Consider the following 14528-nt stretch of genomic DNA (forward strand, 5'->3'; position numbering starts at 1 on the left):
TATAGACCGTAAGCTTTTTTTTGTTAGTTTAGTTAGTTTTTTATGGTTAGCAATCAAAAATAAAAAGACAACAAGAATAACAACTTCAATTATAAGAACACTGGTTTTCTACAGTAACAATAAAAAATCTTTGACAGCTCTTTTTCAATGCCTTAGGCTGACTCGCATACTGTTTGTGTTTTACCTAAAAAAAGAAGAAAAATAATTAGAGTATTAATTCATTTCATTTTTAATGGGTATTTGGCAAAACTTTTGATACATACCTTACACCTTACCAAGAAAAAAAAACTTATAGGTAAAAAATAGAAACTAGGAACTTATCTATGGCTATCAACTTTTTTCCTTTCTTGAAAAACAAAAAATGGCAAGAAAAGTGCTTTCTTAATTAGCAATATGGTAGCTCTAATTTGAAGGGGTCATTTCCTTTAACTAAAGCAAGCTTTAATGGGTTTTTATTATCAGCTTGCATAGTTCTTACTCTACCAATCTGCCACAAAGTGAATCTCCCTTATCTTCGATGAGGCGAGCGAGAACGTTTTCGTGGTGACCTAGAGCGTCTTCTAGGTGAACGTGAATGTTGCTGAGGTGAGCGAGAACGTCTTCGTGGTGATCCAGAACGCCTTCGTGGCGAGCGGGAATATGATTGACGACGTGGAGAGCGTGAACGTGACCTTGATCTACTCCTAAACATAAAAAATTGAAGTTATTAAAGGTAAAATTCTAAGAGTATTAATGTTATACTGGTAAAGTAATTTAGTCTTGACCCTCTGTTATGTAAGAAATTTACTAATTTCCCTACAAAATTTTTAGCTTTTTAGAAAAACTACTATGCCACCATAATAGGTTCCTGTGAAATAATAATTTCAGCTCCCATGCAATGTGTATCAAAATTGTGAATAACTCTTTTGCCTTGGTTGTGGAAACCTGGAAAGTTTTGCAATTTGATTTTTGTTCAGACATTCAAATGCCGATTTAAACATTTAACGTGTCACATCATGTTTTATAAATATGATTTGTAGACTTTTATTTTCTTGTGAAGGCAATATTAAAGAAGATTGCAGTTTTCTTCTTAGAAACTATGGGCTTTTTTACAGGAGCCATGCAATGATGTAAGAATATAGGCACACAAGCCTTAAAAGGTAATACTTAAAGCATCACACATAGAAATGCGGTATTAATAAATTGTTACAACCAGCACATCAAGGACAACAAAAATAGAATAATAGAAAATCTCAATGACAGATTAATTGCACTATATTTAGCACTGAATATCAACATTACAATTTTAATAGGAATTAATTTGAGCAACAGAAATAAAAGTTGTGAAATGTTAGCAAGGTCTGTCATGAAATAACTTTGTTAAATGCTCTACAAGAGTGTCTACTTCTGCCATAGCACCAATACCAGTATCACCACATGCTAATGTTTTCGATATAGGTGCAATCATTTCATATCCCCAACCAATCAATGTGTCTGTATGCTGTTTTGTAATTGGATGATTCCACATAAATGTATTCATAGCAGGTGCAAAAAAAATTGGCTTCTCAAAATTCCATGCTCGACATAAACAAGTAAGCAAATTGTCACATAATCCATTGGCTAACTTTGCCAATGTATTTGCGCCCAGTGGAGAAATTAACATAGCATCAGCCCATTTAGTTAACTTAATATGTAAAATCTCATCACCAATCTTGCTCCATTCATTCCACTCATCAGAATCTCGATATATACTTGCAATGTTTTCTATTTCTTCAACATCTTTCTTAACAAAGAACTCTCCACTCCTTGTTAACACAAGCCTGATTGAGACGTTTTGAAAACGTTGTTCTATTTTTTTCAATAAAAGTGGCAACTTAATTGTAGCCACGCTACCAGTGCATGCTAGTAACAAATTAAATACCATGTCTCAAATTAGCGTTATTGCTAAAACTGCATTCTTTATTTACCTTGATCGAGAACTGCTTGAGGTGCTACTTGAACTACTGCTCTTTGATCTATAAAAAAAAGAAAATCTTAGATGAGACAAGAATATTTTAACCCTAAAGCCACCAGATCTAACAGTCTACTATCTGTCACAAAAGACTGTAAATTGTTGCCATTTGTTAATACAAGTGTTACAGGTTGAAGATATTGCTTAACAAAATACTGAGAGGAAGAGAGACAATGACCAGGGAAGGACACACCTTTTAACAGCAGTTTTAAATAATTTTAGAAAATAATTGCAGATTTCACTTATGTAATATTTCTGTAGCTGACATTGTTTCATCGATCAACAGTTCAACTAAGCGCAAGGCCTGGCACTGATGAAGTATACAGCTCGAATATACCAAAACAATAACACACACATATAGCATTATCCACTATAAGAGCAAAACATTTAGCAGTACTTTGATGGCTGTTAAGCTCTATCTATTATTAAACGGACTGTTTTAAAATTTATTCAAATTCTATTTTACTATTAATACATTCAATAACAACATTGACTTATAATTTTAAGCAGCATTACTTTCACCAGTGTTTCAGTGCTTGAACAATGGCAATATCTAGATAACTTTAACGTACATATAACAGCTGAGCCATTAACTGCTTCCACAGTTACACAGAAAAAAATTGGGCTATAGATTTCCAAAAGTGTGATGGTTAAATTTTGTACATAAGTCTAGAAATCCTTCTGAAGAAACCATGGTATGCTGGTATTAACTTGATTCCCCATTAAAAAAACTGTGAGCTTATTTAATAAAATAAATGAGATAAAAAAGGAATTCTAAAAACATTAACATTTAATGCAAGAGACAACAATAAACCAGTTTGGGCAGAAACACAAGACAAGACTGGATTTAAGTTAGATGTATTTTATCTTTAATTTAGATATTATGCTAAAAAACACGACATATAACATTATATATGTGCTCATGGAAAGATGTAAACAGACCATAAATATCAATAAAAAAAAAACTGCAAACAACTTATATCTGATTGAACTAAGGATATATATGTTGGCACAATATTTACACTACATCAGACATATAAGTGTCATAATTACTGTCTCCAACATCAAAAAATACTTGGACAGACATATATTTTATTGTTGTAGACAGACAGATACAATGTACTTGCTTTGAAAAACATGCATGGTAGCGTAGGATAGGATACATTTAGTGGAGTAACAAAAGCAGAAAACTGTCAGAACGAATGCTTGCTTTATATTAATTTATTTCAAACTTATTACATTTTAAGAGGGTAAAGATTACCCTCATAAAACTTAACCATCATCATTCATAGCTGAACCTACAACTATAAGTAAGACTTTTATTTAAAACTTTGCAAAGCTCCGCACAATTGTTCTTTTTGACCTACCTACTGCTCCGTTTGGAAGAACGCTCTGGTGACTTTGATTCTCGTCTAGAAAGAAGAATCATGATTGTGTAATATTCTATATAATAAATGACTGCTTGATATTTATTGCATTTTTTTGGTGTTCACACGCATGTATAAATTATTCTCTATCAACAACACATTAGTGTTTAAAACAGTCAGTTTAATTTAATATTAGTTCGGTATGTCAGGTATTAAAGGACAAAGCTCTATTCTCTAGGGTACTAGTTATTGCATTGCACCAAGTGCAATATGGTGTATATTTTGTGAGTGCTTTAAATTTTCTATGAGGCTTCAGGCAATTAAAATATCTGCAAGAAAAATATTATTTAAGAAAACAAGGATTCTGTTTTTCAAACGCAAGGTAGTTCAATTTGAGAAGCGTTTATAATTTTGATTTAATGTTTCTTGTAACAATTAATAACATTAAACAACTCCCAATTGCTAATGAAAATTATATTTATTTCCTTTGATTGGCTGTTTAACTTATGATTTTGATGATATGTTTAAAGTTACATTTAGTTGTGTTTCGAACTTTTTATTGAGTGTTTCATGCCTTTATTTTCACCTTTTCTAGTGAATTATAACACTACTTTAAATTATTCAAAAAATTTATCTTCTACGTGAATAAATGAAATAAACACAAATTAAACATAACACGTTTTGCTCATTTGACATATGTTCTGTTTCGTCATTACTTGAAAATGGTGTATGTGATTCCTACAGGAAAAAATGCCTGCAAGAGAGACTACCTGAATTGGTTTTCATCCTTATCTTGATATAAAAAAACATACCTTTTTAAAATTTTTGGAGCTGGAGGAGGTGCACTAAGAAAAGAAAATATCTCTTATAATAATACAGAGATGGTGTCTGTTTGTAACAGGCAAAGTGGATGTCTTCATTTTCTTTTGATGTTGCCGAAAAAGTTATGTCTAATATGTTTAATTTTTTGATGTAAAGGCACGACAAAAATAACACTACTTTAACGTCAATATCCTATATTAAATTAATGAAGCCATTACAGTGCACCTAAAATTTTCAGGCCAAATAACTTGGAAACGAGTTGGTGACGTCAATGTTTTTTCACCGCGTGGGTAACCAGGGACCACCTGGGACCAATTAGGGAAATTTCCAAACCTGGGTCCCCAAATCCGTTTCGGAATGAATGGGTTTATGATGTCATCAAAAAACCTTTAAACCACAATATTTCCGTAACTGTTTGTCAAAAGTACATGATCCTATACATTTTCGTGATCAGCGTTTTAAGATCTATACAATGAAGGCAGTAGTAGGTATACAAATTTCTAAAAAAAATTTTTGTGTTTTCACGGGCCTTTGCTGACATCAGCACAATTTTTAAACCCTTATATCTCCTTAGGCATTCCTCGAAAACATATTATCCCATGCATTATTTTGATCAGCGCTTTACACAATAGAGGCAACGTGAAAACAAGCTTCTGGATAATTTTTTGTGGATTGGTTGCTGACGTCATCAAAATTCAAGTAACACTTCTTTTTCATTTTTATCCTGCATCAGTGGATTTTTCCACATGCTTTCTCGACTAGTAAATATAATAATTTAATTTTACCCGCGGATTAAAGTCCACGCAGTATCTAACGGAAACAAGTTGTTTATCAACTGAAAAAAGAAAAGCGGAGCGAAGAAGGTTGTCTGTTTTCTCAAAGTAATCCTGGTAAAGGTTTTTTCAAACATTGTTTTCTCATCATGACGTTAGATTAAAGCTTATATTTTTTTCTCCATATTTTCCATTTTTGTGTTTTGGGGCCGAGGTTGCTTCCTTTTATAGAAATTCTATCGGATTCGAATATTAATGTAATTTGAATCTGAAATGTAAAAAAAAACTGTTGTGTTGTTGTCAAACGAAGTTGGTGTTGCAGTTAGAAATGTTTCTAACGTACGATGATTTAACATCACAAAGAGAACTGATTGAAAATGTTTCAGGCAATTGTATGCATCTTCAATTCGTTCTCTTTGGGATGAAACGAAGTTTAGTATTCATAGTAAAAAACTGATTGGAGTTTTATTAGGAGAACGCTAGCAAGCTACCTACTGAGAAGTAAAAGAAAAGCAGGTTCGTTGTTTAGATTATTTAGTAGAGAAATGAACTTATATATAACGATGTATAACGAGTTTCTAGCCATTTCTTTCAGAGCTAAAATGTTGTTGTGTCTTGAGGCGGAAAATATTTTCTTTAAGCACTTATTTTGTAAGTACATACTCTGAAAACGGGTCAGAAGTTTAGAATATCCTAAAAATATGTCTAAGCTTAATAGTTTGTTTTAAATATGAAGATTTGTAAGACGCACAAAATTGATTAGAAGTTTACTGTTTTTATTGTATATCAAACGAACTGAACTTTTTTTGTCCAAGCAATGGGCTGTTACGTGTAGTAGAATTGCCATTAGCTAGCCATAAAAACTTGTAGCATGTTTTTTTAAGGCATTATATGTTTTCAGGCCATAGTCATGCTAAGAACATAATGAAAATAATGAGGATAGCATTTGTGAAAAAAGTTCATAACATCAAGACTGAAACTAAAACACACTATTCTTATAAAAACAGTGTGTATATCCTAGAAAAGAATTTACATAAACATGTAAAAAGTAATTTTTTTTAATTGTTACTGTTTTTAACACTACAGATTGTGTGATTCAGTGTTGATGTCGTTATAAAAAACCTAAACCTAAAACCTAAAGTTAAATCAATGTTTACATCTGTTACGTTGCCGTTTAAAATATATTCGATTTTTAAATTCAAAAACGCTGCATTGTTATCTTCTTTGATTTTATGCGTGATTTTCTTAACTATAAGTTTGGGTCTGTTCTTTTAATATTTTAGATTGAAATATTTCGGTAGATATACAACATACCTACCAAATGATTCAAGTTTTTATATTTTTCTTTTATGTGTTTTCAACTATTAATTTCTTATATTTTGAGTATAACTTTGGAAGGTTTGCCGTTTGCAATAGACTAAACAGCTGATTTTGTGTGACTTTGAAAAATGTTGGATTTTTAATGTTTAGTATCCTTTTTTCCCCTGTTGTATTTCTGGAATGGCAAAGCAAGTATATAGTTTTTGCGTATTTCGCTTTTTACGTAACGGTTGTTAGACGCCTTTGATTTTTTTGGACGTTTTCCATTTTTATTTCATAATTTTTTTTATTTTTTTGTTGCACATGCTTATATTTTTAGACGTTTTGTTTCAGCAGTTATAAACATAAAATAATGCAGATTGAGAGCAACCTCGATCCCAGGGTTTTTTTCTCTTTTTGCCATCCCGTTATAAAAGAGACAAAGAGCCTGGGATCGAGGTTGAAATGTGAGTTTTGAAAATTCAAATTACTGAGTTCTATGTTTTTATTTGGCACCCCTCAAAAGGACTCAATGAGATTCAGTGGATTCTTCCATGGGAATTCGGTTAGTATATATAATAATACGCCAGTTTCGTGTGTCTGTGACAGGCAAAGTGGATGTGTTGTTTTTTCTAAACAAACAGCCGCGGTAACATGTCACTTTTGCTAAAATTTTCTTTTATTCTGTCTTTTGTGTGCTTTTTCAAATTGGTTTAAAATTTTTGATTTAAAAAGGTCATGGTTAATTTGTTATTGTTCTGATAAAAACCTTTGTGTAATTATGTAAACTAACTTTTTACACAAAAGTCATGGGTAATTAATTTTTATTATTCCCTTAAGCACGTGTCTATTGTCTACTGTTATATGAAAAACATATTGGTTTCATTTATTCCCGCTTGAATAGAATTAACAACAAAACGTTTTGACAAAAAGAACAATGCTTATCGCTGTTTGGCTAAAACAAATCATATAATAAATTAAAGTGATTTTATTAGTTAGGAATTTTATTGCATGCGAATTTAAATTTACCGTGACAGGAGCTTTGTTATAAATTGTTATAAGAGTAAAGTCACAGGCAATTAACAGGCAATTAACATTGTTATTATAATTGTCAATTTCGTTCAAAAGTTTTGCGTCTTTAAAATGAAACTGACAACAAATGATATTTGATATCTCCACGTGATTTCATTTAAAACGTTTCCTTTTTAGCCTTCTTAATGAAATTATCAACAAACCTTTTTGTGATAAGAAGCCAAATAAATTTAAGGGGACTATTCCACGGGTTTAAAAAACTAGTTTGTTTAATAATAGCGTTCAAAAAAATATCTTGAGTAAAAAATCAATTTCAAGGACAGTTCAAGCAGTTTCTTTCTGCAACCAGAGGTAAAGAAATTACTGCATTATCCACAGCAAAAACCTTCACAAACATGGAAAAATATATATGTAGTTTACACTCATATTTTTAATATAAAAATGCCAAATTTCAACAATGGCCGCGCCAATAGGCTCAGCACTCTTTTTTAGTGTACACTACTCCCGAAGCTTGTACCCAGGACAATTGGAACCCAAATCAGAATCCTATTGAGTGTTTCAAGAGGGTTTTTAACGTACACATTGGAAGAAAAAAACTGATTTTTATTTTTCAGATGTCTTCTATAAGAGTTTTAATGATATATAGAAGCACAAGAATTTTTTTGACAATTTAACATTGTTATGCAAATCAATCTTTTTTCTACAATAGTTTTCCATAATATTTTCTTTTAAACTTTGCAAAAACAATTTTTGTTTATGCGTTAAGATTTAGCTGTGAATGACAATGTTTCACACTGATTGGGCCTGATCATAATGAAAAAGTATAACCTGTCCAAAGCAGTGCCACTTTGTAAGACATACATTAGTCAGAACACACGTTTGATCACATATGCAAACACTCGCAAATAATTTTATGCAAGCCATTTACTGCTTGTGTAAGACTAGTTTATTATAGTTTTTTTTTTCAAAAATTCTGCAACACAATTTAAAGCAGGTCCATAGAAAAAATTTAAGCAAGTGAAACCAAACATTGGAGGCCTAATATTTGACTCGAGGTGTTTAAATTCTTATGACTAGACTTTGTCACATTTTGTCAAGTTTTGCTTAAAAATTGACTACAAAAGGCAATTATTTCGAATTCATATAGGAAAAGGATTTACCTATCATCATCTGATCCACTTAAATCATACTTTGAAAGGTCTACATCATCATCATCATCATCATCTTCTTCCTCTTCTTCATCATCCTTCTGAAAATAAAAAAGGGAGACATAAATTTAAAATAGGGACTGTTCTGTTTTAATTTTAGACATTTATTAAAGGTGAGCTAATAGGTCAAAGTAGTACTAAGGTCGCCACCATGGCATTGTTCATGGTGGATTTTCTGTTGGTAAATTAATAGTTTGTGTGACTAAGTCTGCAGGGATTTAAGAAACGCATTGTGATTAAGCGAGGGAATGCTAAACACATAAACTGTGTCTCCTGTGTTTGTCTGAGAGTAAATTCATTTATCATGTTTAGAAATAATATCTTTTCCAGAATAAAATGTTTTGAAATAAACTGTTACAAATATAGTTTTTGATGCTTAAGTTTTCACTTAAAAAAAGGGAATTACATGTATTAAAATTTATTACAAACCTTCATCCATCGTTATGTACGTCGTGTGAGGTCACAAATCAACAAAATATGTACGGACCGTGTTGGCTTTTGATTAATAATGGTGGTGACTATTAATTTAATTATCACTTTTTCAGGAAAAAAGTTGGATGTGGTTTTGTAATTATATGATTTTATGTTTTGCACATAAACATGATTAAGGTTTGCTTTGCAACTGTTGCTAATCTTTTTGTATTTCAATATTCATGACAATTCTTGAAAAATAAATTAGTGAAAACATTTCTTTTTATAAATTCTAAAAATTTGTGTTATCAATTAAAACAAAGACAGGAAAGCCTTCATTAAAGAAAAAGATAACTTTTGATAGGCAATGCTTCTTCATAGCATTTCATTATTATAGTATTTACAATGTATTATAAAACAGACAGCAGTAATTGAAAGAGTGAGGTATCAAGATTCCATACTGGATGAACTCAACTATGGAATTTAAACAGCAGGACTTAATTTTATAATAACACAACAATAATGTTTACAAAAGTAAAGGTTGTGCAAGAAAACTTATTATGGAATGCGTTAAGTTATGTATAGAAATTCAAAAACCACAATAACAATTAAATACCTGATGGTTCTTTTCTGGAGTCTCTATTCTGGACTAAAAATAGTGGTAAAAAGCATTATAATATCTTCTTATGCATTCTGTGATTTTAAGTTTGTATACTAGAGTACAGTATTATGGTTTTTGTATATGTTTTTATTTTCGAAAAATACCAGTATAACATGAAGAAATGATTATCTTAATGACAATTTTATGTTTCTTATAACCACACAACTGCAAGGCGTCCTGAAAGTACAAATTTTGCAAAAGCCTTACCTGGACAACAGGTACTTTTCCTCGAAACTTTTTCTTTTTTCGACCAAACTGAATAAAAGGACAAAGGAATTATTTTTCAGAAAAACAACAAAAAAGGCTTTAGTAAACAGAATGTCAACAATAGAAAAATATAACCTACTTCATCAAACTCTCCATCAGAATCTTCTCTTTCTTTATAAGATACGTTTTCGTTTTCTTTAAACCCCCCACCATATCCTGAAGAACAAAAGCATAGAACTTGTAAAATTACAGTAAAAATTGTACTTGAAAGATCTGGTCTTTACTGGTCTTTTGCCTTATGTGAGTTTTTAACAGTCTTAGGTCTGTTACTAGCAGTCTCCAATGATTCTCCAGATCTTGCATATTTTTAAATGATAATAATTATTCTATTGACTGAACTAGTGTCAAAAAGTACTTATTCTCCACGTTTAATGCTTTGCTAGATTGGGACAAGTTCTATTTTTTAATGCAGCATGCAGTTGTTTTTCTTAAGAAGGTGCCATAATGGCAGATTATAATGGAAATACTAAGCTGTGCGTTTAATATAATCTAATTTTCTCTAAACTGTCTATCAACTTTTTTGCAGGAGTGAGCGTAGTGCATAAATGCGTATAACAAAAACAACAATCGGTAAATTGACATCTCCTTACCAGTCCTGTGCTCGTCTGGACCAACTTTTGGTGCATTACACACATTACACGTACTTCGTCTTGCCCAGTTGATATTACCACACCTATGAAATTGACAACAGAAACAAAATCAATACACAAAGAGAAATTCTTTTAAATTTAAAACATAGCTTAATTTATTTATTTTAATATGATTACAGGTTTTATAATACATTGGGCAAAGAGGAACAGGAGGCAAATTGAGAATTGAATGAAACGACTGGTTTATACAACAAATTAATTTGACACTGAAATGTAAATACCGTATTTTCCGGTATATAACCCGCGGGTTATACGTTGATTTTTACGATTTCCACTGTTGGTGCGGGTTATAATGTGGTGCGGGTTATATGGTAATTTTTATTTTTTCAGTCATTTATTGTTAAATTTAAAGCTTATACATTTACAGGTGCAAGCAAGCCAAGGATTTCTTTCTTTTAATAGAATCTTTTGTCTGTTGTTTTTCGTTTATTTGTAGTACTAAAACAACCTTATAAAATTACGCAGAATGAAACAAAGCAATAGTATATGTGATGGTCTGGGAAGAAATCATGGAACACAAAAGAATAATATAACTGCATGCGGATCCGATACGTAGTAACCACCTACGTGATTTATTTTTCTCACACAGTGAAATTGCTTTACATTTCTATTGCTTTTAAGTGCTACTATTAGGAGCTCTCTCTAAAACACAATTCTGGAGATCATTTTTTCTTTTGTGTTGAATGTAATTTTAATCTATTTATATCTTTGCAATCACATTGAGCACATTGAAATGATTTGCTTCTGGTAATAGAGCAGTATAGCAGGTATCATTTTTAGGTTTTATTAACATGTATTTCACAACCTAGTGCCCAGGACTTAATTAATAATTCCTGGTAAAAATATTGAAAAATGTTAAATTCAAATGTATAAGATAATTTTCTTTTTTTATCTTCGATACCTTCAAGCAACAGATGACCATTAAAAATATGAAAAATAAATTAAAAATACAATTAATAAGACACATGCAACTATCTCCACTCCATTGCTGCAACTTATTTTATCATGCACATTGTGATTGCTGAGATATAAATGGATAACAAAATTTTATAAACAATAAAAAGGAATGTTCCGTACATCGCTGTTACAGACAATCCGTGGTTGTTTGTTACTTCAGCAGTCGGGGACAAGGAAGTTAAGACTGAGAGAGTTGCTAGTTCAGACACTCTGTTCTCGTGTTTGGGGTTCACAAGTTTAAACTTCCCCCGCTTGTCTCCAGCATGAAAAAAAAGGCACAAAGCTAAAAAACAAAGTAAAAAACCAACCACAGGCGCATGTTTATAAAATGAAATGGGTAAGTAAATTGTTTTTAACACAATGCGGGTTATACAAAGGTACGGGTAAGGAAAATCGCTGATTGAAATTTTATGCGGGTTATACAAAGGTGCGGTTTATATACCGGAAAATAAAGTAGACATTTTAATGTTACTTTTAAAGGTAATATGTGACTCAGTAAGCATTGAAAATAGCTATATACTTGGCTGTGAACAAATTATTCTTAGCAGAAAGGTGTACATACATTAGAAAAGAGAATGCATTTTGCTTTTAACTTTCAAAATCAAACATACTTGCTACATTGCCAATCATTGGCACTAAACAATCCTTTGCTTTTCTCTGCAAATTTTTCTCCAATTTCATGACCGGAACTTTTAACTACTGCTTCCGGCTGTTTAGCTAAAATAAAAAGTAGAAAATAACATCATGCTGAATTGTTGCATTCACAAACTTAGATTTCTCCTGATTGAGTTTTATTTAAACCAGTTGTAGCCCCCTGGAAACCATGATTCAAAACAACCCATCGTACATATCACAGGCAGCTTTATCACAATTTCAGTCTGCATTACAGGCAGACAAGGTGTTTCATTAAAGAGAAACACATGCCTATGACATTATGGCCTATAATATGTGATATGTGGCTTATTTTGTGGTAGAGCCAAACTGTTTCTTGCCAGATGCTAAATTCACCAATATTATTCTTAACCTACTGCTAATTAGAACCAACCATTTCACTTCATTAATCGCTCTTAATACTAGGTCAGGGTGTCAATAAAAGTTCACATTGAAATAATTTTGTACATATGTACATTTGCATCATTGTACTCTGTCTCATTTTGACAATATTCATTGTCAGGAAATTGGTTAGATGTGGTTCCATATATAAAATTTGAACATTTTAGATATTAAATTTTACATTCTTGCAGATTTCCTTGTAGAACCAACTTGGTCTGAAAAATCTAAAGAGTTCTGGATACTTACGTTTTCCGCATCGGTTGCATTCATTTCGTCTTGCAAAATTCAAATTTTGACAACTACAAAAAATATTAATTTTTTTATTTGTTATTTATCCAATAATCCCTAATTGTACAGAAAACCATTCTTCATCAATTTAGGCTTTTTAGTTATACAAAAAAATTGTGCCTAAAATTTCATTGACTTCAAAGGGGAAGTTCGGTTTAAAAAAAATAATAGATTCTAACAAACATAACTAAAAAACATAACAAAACTTTTAAAGCATTCTGGTTCTAAATGTCAAGAACATATATAAAATCCAGAGCCTTTTGGCAAGGTACCACTTCTTTTTATATAATGTAGCTATTTTTTCAGAGCTCTTTATTTTTTACGCACTGGGAATCTGATAAGAGACTATGCGATTTTTTCTTTCATTATTATCTTTGTCTTTCGTCGTCAGCTTTTCGTTCTCTACCTCCTTATTTTCCTTGCTCCCCTTATCTTTTTCTGTCTTTTTATTATCGCTACTTCGATTTGTATAGCCGCTGAAAGCACAGTTATATATAAATAATAAAAATGTAATCCCCAACACCGAACTTTGTTTTTTGAACTATCAAACGTCATAGTTCCAACTCGACTCAGCCTTCATAAAATATAGAAGGGTCCATATACGGATGTGCTTTTACGCGTGTTTAACACAGATTATTTCAGTAAAAAGAGGGTTTCACTTGAAAGGAATTATAGTATCCATTTTTTTTTTTTATGTGACTATTGATTATGAAAATATAATTTTTGACCGAACTTCCCCTTTAGGGTTCTTAGTTTAAAATATGAAGTACAGTACATGCCCATTGTGAATGTTACAGACTAAAATTTGAATCCATTTTAACTTACCTTCCCTCGTCACAGATCCAGTCACCTTCAGACACCTTTAATTTGCCAGACATATTTTAGTCTCTTTTATATATAAAAATATTGTATAATCATTACACACATTTAAAAATAAAATATATATATATAAAAAGTACATACGCAATTTTTTAATAAAGTTGTTTACACCTGATCAAAACTGTATGGGTCAAATAAGTTTGCAGGGCTTGAAATCTGACCCAGTTTTGGGCACATCTTTTATGCTCATCAATTCTATGCAAGTCTATAAGTCTCAGAGACTGGTTGGTGTCCTTCCATTAATATACACTCCTGCCACTAGGAAAGTTTTGCCTACACATTTTTGTTTATAAACAAAGTAATTTTTAAAATATATAAATATTCTTAGCAATTTCCGTTTTGTTCGGTTCCGTTTTGTTGTCTGGGGAATCAGCACACCCGTAAGAACACATAGACCAAATTGGCTTTTTATGCTAATTTATAGATTTTTGGAAATACAAAATTGAAAATGCACTTGAATTTTTTTTACTTGTTATACTTTGTTAAAGCTTCAACCCTTGAAATTAGAATTTAATAAAATACATTTCAACTGATTTGTGTCAGCATTGCGTCAGCAATTTTTTTTGTAGTGAAATTTTTTAGCTGGCAATAACTTTTGTCATTCACCTTTTATCAGAGCTACCTCTCATAATTTCGATGCATCGACCCCCTAAGACAATGACAAATGGGAGTTGGCATACCTTCCGGATGGTAAAATTTGTTAGTTTAATAGTACACTGCCAACTGGCTTTTTATGTTTAGAGATTAATTCATTAGGTTAGGGCATCATTAGGTTGTATATTGCTGAAGTCACCAGTAACATGCTTCAAAAATGCTTCTCACTGGCACAGTTTAACATGAAGCAAAACTGTACAGGAGACTCAATTTGTTA

General features: G+C 31.5%; 2 protein-coding genes across 4 annotated transcripts; both read right to left on the reverse strand.

Annotated features, from left to right (window-relative positions):
- Positions 1-89: 89 nt before the first annotated feature.
- LOC130630699 (zinc finger Ran-binding domain-containing protein 2-like) lies at positions 90-13697 on the reverse strand. 3 transcript variants are annotated; one of them, XM_057444280.1, is made up of 13 exons: positions 13604-13697; positions 12737-12789; positions 12049-12154; positions 10421-10503; positions 9910-9986; positions 9771-9818; positions 9519-9551; positions 8444-8532; positions 4170-4202; positions 3358-3402; positions 1947-1994; positions 479-683; positions 90-184 (listed from the first exon to the last, which is right to left on the reverse strand). In XM_057444280.1, exons 1-12 carry the CDS (start codon positions 13654-13656, stop codon positions 509-511), a joined length of 843 nt encoding a protein of 280 aa, XP_057300263.1. In that variant the 5' UTR covers positions 13657-13697; the 3' UTR covers positions 90-184; positions 479-508. The 3 variants fall into 3 exon arrangements, with proteins under 3 accessions (XP_057300263.1, XP_057300262.1, XP_057300264.1); XM_057444279.1 differs by having other exon boundaries at positions 90-683; XM_057444281.1 differs by lacking the exon at positions 4170-4202 and having other exon boundaries at positions 90-683.
- On the reverse strand, positions 691-1938 carry LOC130630702 (uncharacterized). Its single transcript, XM_057444289.1, has one exon. It carries the CDS (start codon positions 1901-1903, stop codon positions 1331-1333), a length of 573 nt encoding a protein of 190 aa, XP_057300272.1. The 5' UTR covers positions 1904-1938; the 3' UTR covers positions 691-1330.
- Positions 13698-14528: the final 831 nt, after the last annotated feature.

Source organism: Hydractinia symbiolongicarpus, chromosome 2, assembly GCF_029227915.1.
Source record: "Hydractinia symbiolongicarpus strain clone_291-10 chromosome 2, HSymV2.1, whole genome shotgun sequence".
Classification (NCBI taxonomy): domain Eukaryota; kingdom Metazoa; phylum Cnidaria; class Hydrozoa; order Anthoathecata; family Hydractiniidae; genus Hydractinia; species Hydractinia symbiolongicarpus.

What these genes read in the sequence shown, in the direction of transcription:
- LOC130630702 (XM_057444289.1), bottom strand. Translation starts at nt 1,903, where the DNA reads ATGGTATTTAATTTGTTACTAGCATGCACTGGTAGCGTGGCTACAATT.
- LOC130630699 (XM_057444280.1), bottom strand. Translation starts at nt 13,656, where the DNA reads ATGTCTGGCAAATTAAAGGTGTCTGAAGGTGACTGGATCTGTGACGAG. An exon ending in TGGATCTGTGACGAGGGAAG is followed by an intron (nt 12,790 to 13,603) that starts GTAAGTTAAAAT and finishes TATTTTTTGTAG; the next exon opens with TTGTCAAAATTTGAATTTTG. An exon ending in GAAAAGTACCTGTTGTCCAG is followed by an intron (nt 9,552 to 9,770) that starts GTAAGGCTTTTG and finishes CACTATTTTTAG; the next exon opens with TCCAGAATAGAGACTCCAGA.